Source organism: Triturus cristatus, chromosome 3_2, assembly GCF_964204655.1.
Source record: "Triturus cristatus chromosome 3_2, aTriCri1.1, whole genome shotgun sequence".
Classification (NCBI taxonomy): Eukaryota; Metazoa; Chordata; class Amphibia; order Caudata; family Salamandridae; genus Triturus; species Triturus cristatus.
Window position 1 is genome coordinate 914,307,197 of NC_140584.1, and position 18,662 is coordinate 914,325,858.

General features: G+C 43.0%; 1 protein-coding gene across 1 annotated transcript in view; it reads left to right on the plus strand.

Annotated features, from left to right (window-relative positions):
• The window catches only part of LOC146858448 (double C2-like domain-containing protein beta), a 602,492-nt gene that overhangs the window by 124,431 nt on the left and 459,399 nt on the right, over window positions 1-18,662 (plus strand). Inside the window, exon 3 of the mRNA XM_085649370.1 lies at window positions 17,190-17,347. Within this exon, the coding sequence (XP_085505496.1) occupies window positions 17,310-17,347 (38 nt within the window). The 5' untranslated portion in view covers window positions 17,190-17,309. The remainder of the gene's footprint in view (window positions 1-17,189; window positions 17,348-18,662) is intronic.

Below are 18,662 nucleotides of genomic sequence, written 5' to 3' on the forward strand. Positions count from 1 at the left end.
TATTTTTGCATTACCTGATTATGATTTTTTTACTTTATTGATGCAACTGAACTATTTGTACATTTTCTCTTGTCTCCAAGTGCTCCGTTGTATCAAAATGGCAGCAGCAAGCATGTCACGATCTGCACTGTACTTGAATGAGTTAGGGGAGCCTAATATACCATGGAAAGAATGGGAAAATATATTAGAGTCATACGTAATAGCAATACTTCATAGCAATTGGAGGTGCAAATTTAAGCTCAACAAGGAAATAACACATACTACTCTACAATCTGGGCCCACATGGCAAAAACATTTTTTAAACTTTACCTGAACTGGAAATATCGTCCGATGGTCGTGATGCAGGCGAGGAAGAAGTTGATGCTTACAAAATCACACTAATGAAATTACAGAAACATTTTGGAGGCAAAACTAACATAGTACTGGAACGTCACAAGTTTTTCAGTAGGTCCCAAGGCAAACAAGAAAATGTAACCAATTATGTGGCGGTACTCAGAGGGTTAAGCAATTTATGTGAGTTCCAGGAAATGAATGATTCCCTCATAAGAGACCAGCTAGAGTGTTGCACTAATAAAAACAAAATACAAGAAAAGTTATTGCAAAAACAACGCAACCTTCAGGAAGCTATCGAAATAGCGAAGTCTATTGAACACACAGCCATGTGCTTAAAATAAATCAATGCCCCGGGGGCTAACGAGCAAATTTCCGAAGTACCAAACCTAGGACCGGAGTCTACCATATGCAAAGTGTAGAGTGACAGGTTGTCTTCTCAAACGGGGGATTTGGAATTTAGCAAACTTAAGTGCTTCTGTTGTGGGAGTAGTAACCATCTAGCTAATCACCCTAGTTGTCAAGCTAGATCTGCAATAAGAGAGGACATTTGGCAAGAGTTTACAGAAATATCTCTAAAAAAATAATGGGGACGAAGATATTTTACCAGAGGAGAAAACTCAAGTCAAGAAGATAGGTGAAAGGGTAGAACATGTTCCAGGGGACACCAGACGTAACATCACATCGCACCAAGCCAAATACAAGACCTACTACGACCTCAAACATGGTATTAAACCGCCACAATGGGTGGTGTGGGACTGGGTTTATATTGAGAAGCCTATTGGTAAATGCAGTGATTCCAAGTTCTCCAAAACTATGCAGATTGTGGCAATTAAACATATTGTGGCAATCATGGACAATGGGCAAAATTGAAGCATGGACAGGTTAGCCAAATATATCCCACTTAGTAACAACATAACCAAGGACGTTCTTCCCTCGTCCAATCTGTACACTAACCCTGCATCCAGATTTCTCGAAAGCCAAAGAATCCGCAATTTCCCCCAAATGGCACAGAGACTTTGACATGAAGAAATTAATTTATAAATGTGTCTGTTTATATTCACTTTCCTCACCTTTCTTGTAATTGTTCCTCTGAAGGAAGATGTGTTATATCTTCCTATGTTATCACAATGTCGTTATCTTCATTGCTGAGATATATTTCCTGTATTTGTTAAGCATGCATGAGTAAGACTTTTTCTCACACGGTTACATGATATGTTATTTCCAGACTTCCCTGCACCCCTCCCTCTTTCTACCAGTTGATATTTCCTTACTGTGAAGATGTGTAATGTCTTCCTATGTTATCACAATGTCGTTATCCTCATTGCTTAGATCTTTTTCCTGTATTTGTTAAGCATGCATGAGTAAGACTTTTTCCCTCACGTTTACATGATATAATATTTCCATTCTTCCCTGCACCCCTCCCTCTTTCTACCAGTCGATATTTTTTTACCATTCCTCTAGAACTTGCCATAAAATTTCGAGGGTAGGGATTCTACTCTGTCATCTGTGGGAGAGAGGACTGGTATGGTGGAGAGATGAAACGCTTCAATAAACTGGATTAATATTTATCTTGAACGGTTCTTAATATCAACATGCAGCTTTGTAGATGTTTTGTGCAGTTGCATCTGACTCTAGACGGGCATCTAGTAGAAACTTGCAGGACTGCAACTTTGTGAAATACTTTCCAAGCAGTTATTTGCAGCACTACATCTTTGTGAAAGACTTTTCCTGCTGTTATATCTGACCAGTGCTCAATTTGTAAAGAAATGAGTGCTCTGCTCAGAAGCCTGTGGCTGGTGCAATTAAATGTTGGTTTCACCAAATACCAAGGCTGCTAGTCATAAATCCATCTCTTGCCTCTTTCAATCTACTACCAGACACTCCCTGCCCCTTCATCTCACTCTTGCAGGTTCCTGCTTTCTCTCTTTGATACTGTTTTTTTCATCGTTCTCTTCCACTGTCTTTGTGCTTTGTGTGTTTTTACATCTATTGCTCTTGGGAATTGCCTGATGTGGAAAATTAAGTGCCGGTCCCCAAAAAAGAGTGCCGGCTGCCCCCACCTGCAACCACCAGCTCAAATTAGGTACTGTATCTGATGCTAGAGGGATATCTAGTAACAAGTTGCTGTACTGCATATTTGTAAAAGACATTTCAGGCAGTTGGTCTGACTCGAAAGAGACATCTAATAGCACCTTGTTGCAATGCAGCTTTGAGAAGGGTCAGACCTGTGGGCTTTGTCAATGCTTGTTTCATATTTATACTCTATCATGGCACTGGCATGGATTAGAAATAAGCAACTGCCAGCAACAGTATACTCCACGCTAGCAGTGGACACACCAAAGCATTAAAGTGGAGTGCCCCATTTGGAGAAATGCTGAGAGCAAGAAGAAACTGCTCAGAAACCTCAGACTTCGAAACACAAGTAAATCAAATGTTCAATAGATTTGAGGCCATGGGGTACCCCAGGGAAGTTCTATGCAATGTGAAAAATAGAGGTATGGCAAAAGGAGAGAAGAACCACTAGTCACTAGGAGGAGGGAACTTAAAGAGAACAATGAAACCTGGGTGATCATATATTACAATATCAAGCACCAAGAAGTAAGGAATGCGTTCAAGAGAAACTGGAAAATTTTACTATGTGATGACACCTTGAGAGAAACCTAATCAGAATATCCAAAGAATATATACAGGAAAGTGGCCTCTTTAGGAGACATAGTGGTCCAAAGTGATCTCCTGGTGGTAGAAAAATCGCATAAATCCTGGCTTCTCCAACCCGGCTTCTGGCAAAGAGTTAAATGTAAAGTAAGTGACCATGGGGTAAATAGAAGAGCAAATAAACTGCATAATGAAAGGGAGCAAAACATCATGGAAGACATCACTTGTGAAACTAACCATGGGGCATATTATCAAGCCAGGCGATATAATTATCGCCGCTTTAGCGGCAGAAAATTGCCGCTAAAACGGCGATAATGGGCTTGATAATATGCTCTATGGAATTCCAATTGAAGCCCATGTCAGACGTCCTTTACATTTAACATGGGCTTCTATGGGAATTCTCGAGGGCATATTATCAAGCCCATTATCGCCGCTTTAGCAGCAGTTTTCTGCCGGTAAACCGGCGATAATTTTATCGCCTGGCTTGATAATATGCCCCTATGTAGTCTATGTATTACAGTGAACATGTGGAAAATCATATGTGGGGAGCACGACGAATAAAGTTACATTGAGAATCCACAACACCTACGAGCAATACCAAATCAGGATTTTTCTTACCCCATTGCAAAACACTTCTGGGAGGAACATGAGGGAAAATCACAAGATTTGACATCTTACGGTATGAAACATGTAAAGTTTGGAGAACGAGGGGGCAATAGAGAATTGATCCTGAGAAGGATGGACTCAAGAGAGGCCCCCCTCGGATACAACCTGATTGCAGAACTATATATTCATCTTTAATTGATTCTTGTGTGTGGACTGATTATTAATAATTGTAAATTTATAGGATGTTTTTAGTTAATCATGAACTCTGGCACCCCATGACTTATTGAGCTTTCCATTTTTATTCTTATTTCTCTTTTTATTCCCCCCACCCTTATTATGATGACTGCAATCTCCTTGAACCATTATGCAGTTTACTGAAAATGTATTGAGAACTCTGAATGAATTTTATGAACTTGAACCGCTCTTTTTTTGGGACAGATGAAAAGTAAATTTACTTGCAGTGGCACTTTCTTTCATGGTTCATACTACCACTTTTTAGGCTTTATGGGATGCGGGCAATACATTGTAGAGGAAGGGCACCTTATTAGCATTGGCACTTTAACAAGCACTTTATCAGTACTGATACTCTATTCCCTAATCATTAGACTAAAGAGACCAGGTGGGGATTGATTAATAAAAATGGATACCTTTTTGGATAATGGAAGCTTTCTCTTGGTCCTATCTCTTGAGGGTGTTACATAGTTAAAGCATATGATAGCACTTTACTTCTATTGTATGCTGAAGATCTTAGCACTTAACAGGCACTTTATTAACATTAGCACTTTATATTTCAAATATATATTTAGCGATACTTTTATCACATTGTTGCCTTTTTTAAAAGGACTTGAACTCTAAATTGTACTTTACACAGAGGGATATACACTAACTTGTCTTCTCCGTTAATGTTACTGAGTAGTGTCATGGAGGTGTATCATTTGAAAAGTTGTGAATTGTACTCCTGTAACAATGGACCAACGATATCCACTACATACAACACATGTATATATATATTATTGTATCCTGGTATTGAAATATCACCCTTTAATTGAAGAATAAAATCTTCTTGTGGTGCGCTCCCATATTGATGAATTTATGAATCGTAAATATGAATGTGACATATTGCCTATCTCCCCAGCAAACGGTTTCCTTGCCTCAATATCTCTTTCCTTGCCTCATCACTCGCCTTTTTGCTACTTTAATCAGTCCTCCAAAAGTAGTAAATATCTGTCAAAAGTCTTGCTTCATAGCATGCCACATATGGAAAGTTCCTTGCTTCACTTGTTACGCTGCTTCACTATTAGAAATAGGATTATTGTTGTACTTTATGCTAAAAGGGATATGATCGTATGTAATCTACATATTACATCTTAAACAACTGTCTAACATTCAATGCGACTCTATGGTAAAAACTGGTGCCACGCTTGTGAATTAGGAAAATTGAAGCGTGATCGCTCTAGTTGTTTTTTAAATTGAAACTAAAGATGAACTCACACAAACGTCATTATAAGGTTTGTCTTTCACTCTAGGACTCTATGGTCCAGCAGAAGGCGGAAATGCCGAAATGCATTGGCCGTCTTTTCCCGCACTTGCACTTTGGTGATTACTGGATGGAAAACTAAAATAAAAAGAAATCGTATTTACTTTGATCATGTGCATGCTCTCTTCTCTACGTCAAGTTTGGAGGAGTTTTTTGAGGATATATATATGTGTATATATATATATATCAAACCGCCAAAGGTGCCTGCTGTAGAGAGGTTACTCGCCCGGAAAGTTCTTTGCAACAATTTTTTTTTTATTGGAGGGTGCCACGAGGAAGGAGCCTTGCAACAACAAAATAAAAGTCCACGCTGCCGACGCGTTTCGTGATAGCACACTTCTTCATGGGCAATGGACTCAGAAGGCAAAGGTACTGCAACTTTTCGGCACCGACTTTGCAAATCTAAGATCCCGCCCATGTGGGCGTGGCCACCCCCGTGGCCTCCCGGTCTTCGTAGTGCCTAGTATTTCTCAAATGAACAGCACTGCCTGTGCCCAAATTATTCAATTCAAAACCCCAGTGGGACGTGGTGCACAGTTCTAGTCCCAGGCCAGCACTCTCATACTCCAATAAACCGGCTCCTGGCCCATAAGCAATGGCGTCGATTGGCGTCACTGCAGGAGAGCTGTGAGACACCGGGACACTCTCCGCGGCTCAGGCGAGGCCGCTATCCATCAAACTGCCAAAGGTGCCTGCTGTAGGTAGGTCACTCGCCAGGTAAGTTCTTTGCCACAATTTTTTATTGGAGGGTGCCACGAGGAAGGAGCCTTGCAACAACAAAATAAAAGTCCACACTGCCGACGCCTTTCATAAAAGCACACTTCTTCATGGGCAACGGACTCAGAATGCACAGGTACTGCAACTTTTCGGCACCGACTTTGCAAATCTAAGATCCCGCCCATGTGGGCGTGGCCACCCCCGTGGCCTCCCGGTCTTCGTAGTGCCTAGTATTTCTCAAGTGAGCAGCACTGCTTGTGACCAAATTATTCAAGTTAAAACCCCAGTGGGTCGTGGTGCACAGTTCTGGTCCCATGCCAGGCTGGTGGGAGGAGCTGGTCCTACTTAAGGAACATACCACCTACGTAACTAAAAATATCAAGGCTTGGTGGAGATACATTGATGACCTTTTTGCAATATGGGTTGGGTCAATTGCAGAGGCAGAAGAATTTATAAAACAGCTAAACAAAAATTCATTGAATCTACATTTTACAGCATCTATTAGTGTTACAAGTGTTAACTTTTTAGATGTTGAAGTCTTCATTGAGGATGGCAAAATAGAGACTAAACTACATAGGAAGCCGACGGCAGGCAATACTGTACTTCATGCAGGCAGTTCACACCCCAAGCATCTCATATGTAGCATACCATACGGCGAGATGCTTAGACTGAGACGCATTTGTAGCTGTGTTAAAGAACTTATTGTAGAGCAAGAAAACAGCAAAAGGAGATTTCAGGAAAGGGGATATACTACCAAGTGCTTAGAAGCCGCCATCCTCAAAAGAGGGAAACCCTACTCAACAAAAACCCAGACCCTGATGACACAGAAATAGAAAGTTCAAATAAACAAGATCAGGATAATGTGTTTAGATTTATCCTTCAATTTAACAAACAAGAAAGAGAAATTAAAAAGTTGATCACAAAAAATTGGCCCCTGGTTTTAAGTGACCCTACTATCGGTCATTTACTGCCAACAAAACCAGCGATTACATACAGCAGGGCTATTTCTATGAAGGATATTTTAGTCCAGAATGACCCATCTAGTTTCAACAAAAGTACATGGCTAGCTCAAAGAAAGGGCTTTTTTAAATGTAAGGTGTGTAAAGCATGCAAACATAGCAGCAATCACACATCATATAAAACCCCTTTCAGTAACAAAGAAAATCCCATTACTAAGGCCCTTAACTGCAAATCTGACCATGTCGTATATGTGCTGGAGTGCCCATGTGGGTTAAGCTACGTGGGTAGCACTATCCTACAGGGACACAAGAGGGTACTCCAGCACATCAGAGCGATCAAGAACAAAGATCAGACATACCCAGTGGCCAGACACTTCAATGAGGTACACAATGCAGATCCCACAGGCCTGAGTTACTTTCTGATTGATTCAATCCCATTAAATAAGAGGGGAGGAGACAGGGAAAAAGCACTAAGGCTTATGGAAGCTAGGTACATTATGATTTTAGATACCAAGCATCCAAAAGGTCTGAATGCCACTGAAGAACTTTACACGTGTTTATAAATGTCCCAGATCTCCATATTTCGCACCATTTGAAGAACCCATTTAGATGACTAGTGGTACTCTATATTGATATCGATAATAGCATTCTATACTATACACTAACTTAGTACGCCAGCCGCCTAACCGACATATTATTTTATTTTAACACATAGGGTGAGTCAACAGGTTTTTTACATAGGTAATTTTTACAATATTTCAATATTGGGTTTTAGTCGAAATGTACAAATTATATGGCACTCGCACTTTAAAGCACAATCTATAGGGAACTGAACATAACAAATTAAAGATATAGGAGACAAACACCCTTCAAAAATGCAATTTGCATGTATTTGACAATATGTACATTTCAATGCAATTTTACAGTTGATTCAATTAAGGTATTTAGACCATGGACAGACCTCAATGCAATGTATGAATTTTAATTTATTTTAATTCTAATACATAGGCATATCAACTGAATGAATACAACTTAATTGGTATTAACCAAGATAAGTGAAGATTCAAATTTCTCTTTGAAATGCAATTAGGTTAAGCACAGCATGTTACAAACAATTTACATTTTAATTAATATTTTATTTGTATTTATGCAATCTTTAATAGGAACATCGGTTTTGTATGTTTTTAGTATTTATTTAAAATGTTCGTTTACCCGCATTTATTTGCTATTTATCTTTGCACTGTCACTTTAAGCACTGGTTAAAGCATTACGCAAAAAAAGAGAGAAAAAAAGTGTATAAAAAACCACCCACCTGACAGAGCGTGTCATGTGATCAAGGCCCTTCCGGGCTGAAACACATCATGGCTGTAGAGGTCTCAGGGGAATAAAGAGTTAAATTTGCTGCACTAGTCTGTGGTCCGTGCTTCGTTGTTCCGAGAAGGTTGCATCTCCTGACGAAGTTTATGCTAATTAATATATATATATAAATATATACTTTTAAAATGATTTATTAATTCCAAGTATATATATATATATATATATATATATACACACACACACACACATTTTAAAAATTATTTATGAATTCCAAGTTTGTAAATGCTGACATCCTGAAAATACCTATACAGACTCAAAGCAGGATCAGGGCACTGGAAATGTTGGGGAACCCATACAGTTAGGAATGTTTAGCTAATCATAAACATTCGCAATGCATTTTTCACCCTAAATGCATGTGTACATTTACCACAATAAAATGTTGGGAGTTAGTATTTTTTGTGGGGAAGAAGTTCCCAAATACTCCTATGTATTTTTTATAGGTGAACGGAAATGGATTGCTACTCTTGAAACACTGGGCCATATTATCAAGGAACGGCAATAACATTATCGCCGCTTTAGCGACAGGAAACTGCCGCTAAAGCGGCGATAATGGGCTTGATAATATACCGCAGAGAATTCCAATAGAAGCCCAGGTTCACACCAGAACCTGGGCTTCTATGGGAATTCACAAGGGCATATTAATAAAGCCCATTATCGCCGCTTTAGCGGCAGTATATGGCCCACTGTTTTTTGACATGGTGAAAAAAAATGAGGGCCGGGTGACCCCAAACAGGTGGGTTGTCTGTAGTCGAATATTCCACAGGAACAAGACTGGATGGTACAGTGGTCATTCTCCCTAGTTTTTTGTAAATTTACAAAAATGAGTAAAGCTACGAAAAATGCAGACGTAAACCTACAAAGCACGATCTGGTTGACTTTTTTTCTAAAGAATGCGCCGTAAAGTGTTCTTGAGGCAAGGCATACATTTGGGTTAAACCTCAACCGGAAAGGACTCCCGACTCCAACGATAGTTAGTTATGTTGAAAAAATCGTCAGATGAAAAAATACAAGAAAAAATGTACCCACCGGGAGCATTTTTAAGGCCCTAGAAAGAGGCTATAGTTAGGGTCCAATTAAAATGTTCTGCTCTGTGTTTTTTCCACCGCGTCTGCCAGGCTCCCTGGCAGGGGGCAGCTCCCTTTATCTGTTCCGGAAACCCTGACTGACAGCCCGTCAGTCTGTCAGAAGAGTGACGAGCAGAGGTGTGACTGTAATTGCTGCTCACTTCTCACTCGCCATTGGCCCTTTTCCAGTGCTGGCGACGGTAATTTGTAATTAACTGGCCGCGGAAGTGCGGCTCCTGGCTGCTGCGTCCCTTTGCCGCTGATTGCCTGGTGTGTGCTAACAGTTGGTCGGAGGTAGTTCTTCTGGAGCATTCCACTGATAGATGTGCTACTTCCGCCTTCCGTCTCTGCCAGAAATAATCTAACTAAAATACTTGTTTGAACCGGTGCCTGCGTCTCGGAGGGATAATGCCAGCGGCCATTTTTGAAGAGATTACAAAAAAAATCCTGTCCCCGGGGCCCCCTCCCAGGTGAACGGGAAATAGATTTGTCACTCAGGGTAATGCCCTTGGAGGCGCGGAGAGCAGGGGTTTCAGACTCCACAATTGTCTTCAATTCTTGTCATTCAGGGCTTGTCTCTGAAGCAGCTGTCTTCACTGACCTCGTCTCCTTGGAAGATGCTGCCAGGCTTGTAATATACATTTTATTTCTGCTGTGAGGTGACAGTCTCTGGAGAGTGCCACAGGCAGCCTTCGGGCGATCAGTCCCTGGCACGTTCAGAGGGAGACCGGGGCCTCTTAGAATTTACAGTGGCGGCTGGTGACATTTGAAAGTGGTGAGCCTAAAAGTTGTGGTTATGCACTGCGGGGAGCGAGCGGCATAAGAGGTTCGAGGGGGTTTTGAAAAAAAGAGTCGGAATGGTGCATTTTTAAGCGAATTTGGGAAAGCAAGAAGGTTAATAAAGCGATTGTGAAAGTGTAGTTATGACAGCAATTAAGAGATTTCATATGATAAACTGTAATGCCACCAGTATGGATGACATGACATGCGACGCCTGAACCATGTAGTCTGCTTTGTCTTGTGTAACATACGCTATGCACTGATTTACACACGTATCTATCTCTGTGTACTGCGTGTGTACACAAGAGCTGCACTACATGTTCACAATGATGTCTGTGGGCAGGTGAGAGAATTCTTTATATTATTTGCCTGGATTTGAAAGGGTGCATTTGAAGGTATGTATAGTAGAAATTTCAACTCATTTTAAATTAGTTATTTCCTGGTGTATCCCACATAATATGCGACTTGGGTTATGTGACAGAATGTTGCTGCAAACCAGGGCACAAGTCCTAAAAGAAGAAGTGGGAGGACTAGCCTAATTAATCAGTATGTGCAAGTGGCATCACGGCGAGTGACATCAAGGCGTGTGACAGCACGGCGCGTGAGGCACGTGACATCACAGCGCGTGACATCACAGGAAGTGGCTTCATAAGAAGTGACATCAGATCTTAAGCCCACACATATATGTTTAGTAGGTCTATCATGAGTACATTTGAGCACATTTCGAATATGCTTGCAAACCCTCCTGATTGAGGTAGAAGATTCACACTTTTGTAAGCGTCACATAAACCAATATTGCCTTTTGTCAGCGTTAAACTTCCTCTACCCATAGTGCTATGAAAGAAAAAATAGTGATATTTAATTTATTACACGCCTCCTCAGGGGTAGTATGTGCTATATAAATGCTATTTATGTTGTGCAAATACTGGGAAAGATCAACACATCTGACATTCTTACAGTGCATGCATGCATATCTCCTAAACAGAGCCTGAACAAAGTGAAAAGCTGCCTCTCTTAAGTACGTGTGAAGTGCTAACAAGGTGTGAGACTTTGTTTCCACTCTGCTGCATTTGCCTCTAGGTGTGAGGCTCCTGACTGCTGCCAGCCAGGAGACTGGAACAAAAGAGGCCTGATGACCCCTTAGATTCGGCCTTTGTTATGGGCCAAGCAGGAGTCAGAAATAAGAGAGCCCCATCCTGTCCCGCCTGCACATTGTTGCTGATCGAAAGCAGATAACAACCTGCAGGTGCTGCTGAAAGTGTCCCTGTGTTTGGAAATTACACCGGGAGGAATTGAGCATCTATTTCAGTGGGGCCCAAATTCTTGGCAGGGTGGACCGCGTCCACCCTGTGAAAAAAGTGGGTAGACACAGTCCACCCGCGTGTACCCCCGACTTGTGCCCTGCTGCAAACTCTGGAACACACGCCCATTAGCTGACATTTATTTATTAACGAGCATACAGTCCATTTAGAAGGTAAATTGAAAAGGCAATTTAAAATTATTGCCCTTTACAAATGTATGACTTTTTTTCGGGATACAGAAAAAAAGCATTTTCCCTAATGTGCCAGAATTTTTTAAAGAAGGTCACAATTAAAATATTGGCTCATGCAAAAGGTAAGTCCGGGGGACTGTCTTCGACTGCCATTTAATAATATGAAGAGTGTAAAAATAGTGATGTTACATTGATTATAGGGTTAACAACCAACTTGTAAACATCTAAGTGGTTCATAGCGATTGAAAATGTGAAGAAATTACAGCTTTTCATGAAGCACCAGATAGTCTTGTGTTTCTCTAAGCACTACTTGAAAATAAAACAAGCATTTGCAATGCAATAGGTCTCGCATTCACACGAGTCGCAGCTATTGGCATTGTAAATGACAATGCCTTTTATTTATGTTTTGGGTTTTAAAACATAAATAAAAGGCATTGTTATTTAGCTTAAACTCTTGCAAATGCGAGACATATTGCATTGCAATAAAGGGCCTTCTCGACCGCTTGTTAGATTGTAAATATCAGAGGAAGAGACCGGCCTGCGACGTCTTCAAAGTAGTGATAAATAGTGCAGTGAAGAAGATGTGTAAGTGTTGTAAATTACACAGACACAAAGTGTGAAGTGAGAGTTATAAATAATCCGAGCTATAAACGCTAACAAAGCATTCCAACACCTTTTGGTCTGTGATTACACTGTCGCGGCGGAAGAGCAGGTGGGAGGGGGACGCTATTGCCTGCCCACTCTGAGTGTGCAGTGTGGAATTGTGTAATGTCATTGCTATATTTGGCCTAATAAAAACACTCCAGCTGTAGTAGAGCCCTGGCTTCACCTCCTGGTGCAGGGTGGGGCTTGCTTTATAGCAGGAACGGAGGGAGGGAGGAATGGTCTCGGCTGCTGCTCCGATCTCGTACAGTGCCCCTGTTATTACTAGTTTGCAAGAGGCACTGAGGTGGTGGTATTGGTATTGGTGAAGGTGGTATTGGTATTGGTGGTGGTGGTGGTATTGGTAATGGTGGTATTGGTGGTGGTGGTGGTATTAGTGGTGCTTGTATTGGTGGTGGTGGTATTGGTGCTGGTGGTGTTGGTATTGGTGGTGGTGGTATTGGTGTTACTGGTATTGTTGTTGGTGGTATTGGTGGTGGTGGTATCGTGACAGTGGTATTGGTGGTGGTGGTATTGGTGGGGGTTTGGGTATTGGTGGTGGTGGTATTGGTGGTGGTGGCATTGGTGGTATTGGTGGTGGTATTGGTACTGGTGGTATTGGTATTGGTCGTGGTGGTGTTGGTGGTATTGGTGGTGGTGATATTGGTGGTATTGGTGGTGGTGGTATTGGTGGTTGGGGTGGTGGTTTTGGTGGAGGTGGTATTGGTGGTGGTGCTATTATTGGTGGTGATATTGGTGGTATTGTTGGTGGTTGTATCGGTTTTGGTGGTTGTGGTATTATTGTTGGTGGTGGTATTAGGGGTGGTATTGGTAGTGGTGTTAATGGTGGTGGTCGTATTTGATGGTGGTGGTGGTATTGGGGGTGATATTGGTGGTGGTGGTGGTATTGGTGATGGTGGTATTGGTGATGGTGGTATTGGTGGTAGTGATATTAGTGGCGGTGGTGGTATTAGTGGTGGTGGTGGTATTGGTATTGGAGGTGGTACTGGAGGTGGTATTGGTGTTGGCGGTGGTATTGGTATTGGTGGTGGTGGTATTGGTGGTGGTGTTGGTGGTGGTGGTGGTGGTATTGGTGGTGGAGGTATTGGTGATGGTATTGGTGGTGTTGGTGGTATTGTTGGTGGTGGTGGTATTGTTGGTGGTATTGGTGGTGGTAGTGGTGTTATTGGTGGTAGTGGTATTGGTGGTGGTGGTATTGGTGGTGATGTATTGGTGGTGGTGGCATTGGTAGTGGTGGTATTTGTGGTGGTGGTGGTATTGATGGTGGTATTGGTGGTGGTATTGATATTGGTACTGGTGGTGGTGGTATTGGTGGTGGTGGTATTGGTATTAGTGGTGGTATAGATATTGATACTGGTGGTGGTGGTATTGGTGGTGATGGTATTGGTATTGGTGGTGGTGGCATTGGTTGTATTGCAGGTGGTGGTGGAATTGGTGGTGGCCGTGGTATTGGTGGTTTTGGTGGTGGCGTATTGGTGGTAGTGGTATTGGTAGTATTGGTGGTAGTGGTATTAGTGGTGGTGGTGGTATTGGTGGTGGTGGTGTTGGTGGTGGTGGTATTGGTGATGGTGTTAATAAAACAGGCTTTTGAAAAGAACCTGTCAGGTGGCGTTTGTACAGATGACATGTAACACAGATGTGCTGTTGTCAGCTTCAGCCCATTAGCACAGGATTATGTGCTACCTGGAATTCACATGACTTAATTTGCGAATCATTTCTAAATCTATTTTACTTGGGGGGGTTGATACAGACACAGGATAATGCTGGGTTAATGTGATTGAAAGCAGGCACCCATGTTACGGGGGCGGCCGTGCAACTTTAAAAAACGCAAGCGGTTTCAACTGAAGCAGCGCATGTCCGTACTGCAGTATGAGAAACTCAATAAAGTAAATAGTGCTTACAGACTAAATAACAGGTCCTGTGTAACAACTGAAGTAAAAGGGCCAGTTGCCATGGGATGGTACAAATGTAGACAAGGACGTACTAAGGAGGGACTAATAGGCTATGAACAAAACCGAAGGCAGCATTTACGAAAGACAATGACTCAAGCCAATGAAAAATATGGGAGGAGAGTGGGCGCGTGCCTCTAGGCTCGACCTAAAAGGGACTTAAAGACGCACCAAAGGCAGGCCATAGAACTTGCCAAAGATGCGAGGTGTGAGTTGAGAGTACATATCCTTTTCCTGGGCAAGTTGTGTGTCGTCCTCTTGCAGAAGTTGGGAACTGCCATGATTAGCTGTTACAGTAAGTGTTATGTTTTGACATCTGGTGAAGACACTGCAAAGTTACAATTAAACAATACGTGGGTGTGTGTGTGTGTGTGTGTGCGCGCACGCGCTGTGGCAGATGCGGTGAATGATGTCACTATAAACCGCAACTGGCATCATTAAACAAATGAACATTCTATAATGCTATTGATTACTACTGCAGAGTTGACCAAAGAAAATGCCTCCCGCCCCAAATTGGCTGCTTGTGCTTCCCCTTTCGTGTTCAGCCACATTGCACTGAACAGCAGCCACCACTGCTCTCAACATTTATAAAGCAATGTGTGCCATAGAAAATGAACCAGGCTGTCTGCAAACAACCTGACACGAACATCGCCATTAAGAATGGGAGCATCAAGTAATGTACATAGGGCCGACTGCTGATTGTTCAGCCCGTCGAAACACACCAGAGAAGCACTCATTTTTCATTGCCTTTTAGGAGGTTTATTGGAAATACAGTTACTTTCATAGCCCAAGGCACCTCCCCCCCCGATGCATTCGGCATCAGTCGAGGCCCTTGTCTAAATCTATGGAGTCAGAATAATTGTTGCAAGGGTGATAATGGGCCATCGAGTACTCGTAGTCACTGGTGGCCCTATTATTATTAAACCTGCACGCACAGTGCAATGATTGGGTCACAGGCACACTCATATCTAAAAGCACAAGCATTGGCGATGCTTCTCCCCCCCCAACTCTAAACACACTGGTCTTCTTCGTTGCCCTTTAGGCAGTTATTATTCTAAATATGTTGTGGCACGGTGCACAGCACCTACCTTTGCCTTTGAAGTGGCTGGCTCTAGTCGCTGTCAATACGGTATGTCCACACCACAGCCGATTTTCGTGAAGATGATCTTTATCAGGACTCACCGTCAGGACAAATATGACTGGCCCAAGTCGGGCCACAACAACACGAGGTCAGGTGTGGTGGCCTGCATCATCATGCTCCCCAAGCGGGGCGGGTGGGACAGACAGGCTGGCGGATTAGCCCGGCAATGGAGCGGCCAATCACTGCATGGCTTCACAGTAAGCCATTACAGTGATTGGTCATACTCCGTTGGGGTAGAGCCTCCTACGCCCGCGGTGCCTCTCATGTGCACAAAGCTGCACGAGAGGCCTACACTAGGTCTGGCAACAACATGTATATAGCAAATGTGTGCCATGGAAAATGAACCAGGCGTCTGCAAAGTGCAAACCAACAAACACATTTCACAATAACACCACCATTTAGAGTGGGAGCATCAAATAATGTACAGTACCAGCTGCTGATTGTTAAGCCTGTCAAAACACACCAGAGAAGCACTCATTTTTCATTGCCTTTCAGGAGGTTTATTGGAAATACAGTTACTTTCATAGCCCAAGGCCCCCCGCATGCATTAGCCTTCACTCGGTGCCCTTGTCTACTTCTATGGAGTCGAATTTGTTGCAATGGTGACGGCTATCGAGCACTCTTAGAGACCGGCAGCCGTATTAATAAACCTGCACGCATGGTGAGGTCAACGATTGAGTCACTGCCAGGCACACACACATTGAAAAACAAACACAAGCATTGCTTCTCCCACCACCAGTAAACACACACACACACACACACTGGCCTCCTACATTGACTCTTCCACAGTAATAATTCAATATTGTGGCACGTGCATCTACTTCACCTCTAGTCGTCGTCAATAGAGTATCTCCACAGGGGATTTTCGTGACGGGTGTCGGGCGGTGAAGATGACCAAGGCTTGCAGTGAGTCAGGACAAATGTGACCCAATCATGGCTACAACTACACGATGCTAGGTGTGGTCTACATCATCCCGCTCCCGAGAGGGGGAGGGACGGACAGACAGGCGGGCTGAATAGTCCAGCAACGAAATGGCCAATCACTGCAAAAGCTACACGAGAGGCTCAGGGGCGGTTTCTGCCTTAGGGCCCTAGGGCGTTGCCCCAGTAATATTCTGGCACCCCCTGATCCCCCTATTATATTACATAACCGCTGTCAATAAACACAACAAATGCCAGCTCAAATCAATAATATGTACATTCTTGGCTGCGCCCACTGCCCACAACAGTAAGCCTTCATCCGGGGCATCAGCGGCTCTGGAAGGGGAGAGGCTTCAGTGACAATCACATACATAGTGGTGGTGTGGGTGTCAGCAAATGCACAGCACAAGTGTGCATGCCGGGTTGGACAGAGAATTTCTCTGGCCAGCCCGACATGCGCACTAGAGGCTTCGCTCTGGCTGGCAGTAGCTGCCCATTAGCAGAGCTGGGGTTGATCAAAACCGCAACCCCCGATATCCTAATGAGTGGCGAGTTCCCCAGCTGCTCAAGCCAATACTTGCACTGGTAGCATTCTGTGTGATGCTACAGCAGGCAAGCAGCATCTGGATTGGCTGAGAGATGGGTTGCCAGGCTAACTGTAGGCCAGTTAGAAACGAGACCGCAGCACAGCAAGACAACATGTCAAAATCCAACCTGATCAGGCTAGGCAGTGGGCAGAGTAGTGGCGAAGGTTTATTTGAGGGTCATGCCACACAAGTATGCACCAGAAAATGGAATTTCATTCTCCACACCAGACCCACCGGTTGTCGCGCTTTTGTGTCCTCTGCAGACCCTCGCGCGCACACCTATGTCAGCACACCTGCAGACTTAGCTACCTGCCTTTTCTTGCACAGTAGACTTGGCTGAAGAGGAACGCGCATGTGCCCTTGTGAATCACGTGACCTGAAAGTCAGTCTGTTCACTTTGCTTTGCAGATAGATAAAACAGAAGACAAGTCCCTGGAAGAACGCGGAAGGATCCTCATCTCCTTAAAGTACAGCTCACAAAAATCCGGGCTTGTTGTCGGCATTATCAGATGTGCACACTTGGCGGCGATGGATGCAAACGGATATTCAGACCCCTATGTAAAAACGTAAGTGAAAGCGCCTATACATTTTTCGATGTCGAGCTAAATCAGTGCTGTTAATGTACTCATTGATTAGGAATGCATACACCTTCTTGTGAAACACCTTCAATTTGGAAACGTATTTATTTATCATTATGTTTTTGGTGTCTCAATTTTATTCTTGCATTTACTGTATTATATACAGGGGAACAGTCAAACCCAATGCTACAGCGACCGTTACTCAAACCCCTTGGTGAATGTTTAATACAGGCTCTAGGGTTTTTGTCAAACTTTCACCCACTTCAATCAAATCAGTACACTTGATATTAGATCTAGAAAGTTTAATTTGCGCCAGTGTTTGCCGGTGCTTGGCACTGGTACTTATTTCGAAACGTCGTTACCTCCTCATGAGAGTCCACCCCATGGGGGCGCTCCTTTTCTATTTTTGAACAGAGCAGAGCAGAGCGTTTAACAAATCCATACACTTAAAAACTATAGAAACAGCAAGTCCACTTTATACTTCATAACATAAGATGGTCAATAATGTCCCACTTGAATGAGTTGGAGGGTTTGTAGTTAACACTGACACAGGCATTGGTCAGCTCTGGTTTGGGCAGTGGGTGGTGTCAGTCACTGTGGCATCCCAGAAATGGCCTTAGGCCCTGAGACTTGTTTTCTTTTTAACCAATAAAACACTGTTATAGAAATGAAATATATGCAAGCAAAGACCCTCAACCAACCTGGCACATGAGTGCCTTTGATGTTTTTGTGACCTTGCACTGCATAGCTTCTGTAAAACTTGATGCGAGGGCAGCAGTCATTCTAGTCTGTTGATTTATGTCAAACATATAGTTCCAAACTACAGATAGCAGTCAGGGAATCATGTAAGTTTTTTTACAAATATAATGTTTCAATTTAGATTCATTCGTCTAATGCAGTTACAAGTGTTCATTTTCTTAATGTAATCCAGCTTTGTTGCTCAAGTTAGAATTTCCGAGAAGAGGTACACCTGTTCTAAATTAGTGCAGTCAGCAGGTTACCTACCAGCATTAGTTTACCTATTATGTTTTCTGGTTAACAGTTGAACATATTGCGGGTGAAAGGCACATGCTTTACGATTTGCAGACAGACAGCATCCCTAACCTCAGCTGTGAGACGCGCAGCTCCTGCTCTGTCCTTTGTGAGCCTGGCAGGTGTGGATGAAGGGAAGACTTTATCCTGCTGAAGGCCGCCTGGGTGCAGTAACACCTGAAGGAAGCAGGAGCGAGCCAATCATTTTAGCTGTACATGGCTCTTTAAGGCAAAGTTTACCACTCGTTTGGAATGTGTTTTGGTTGATGAT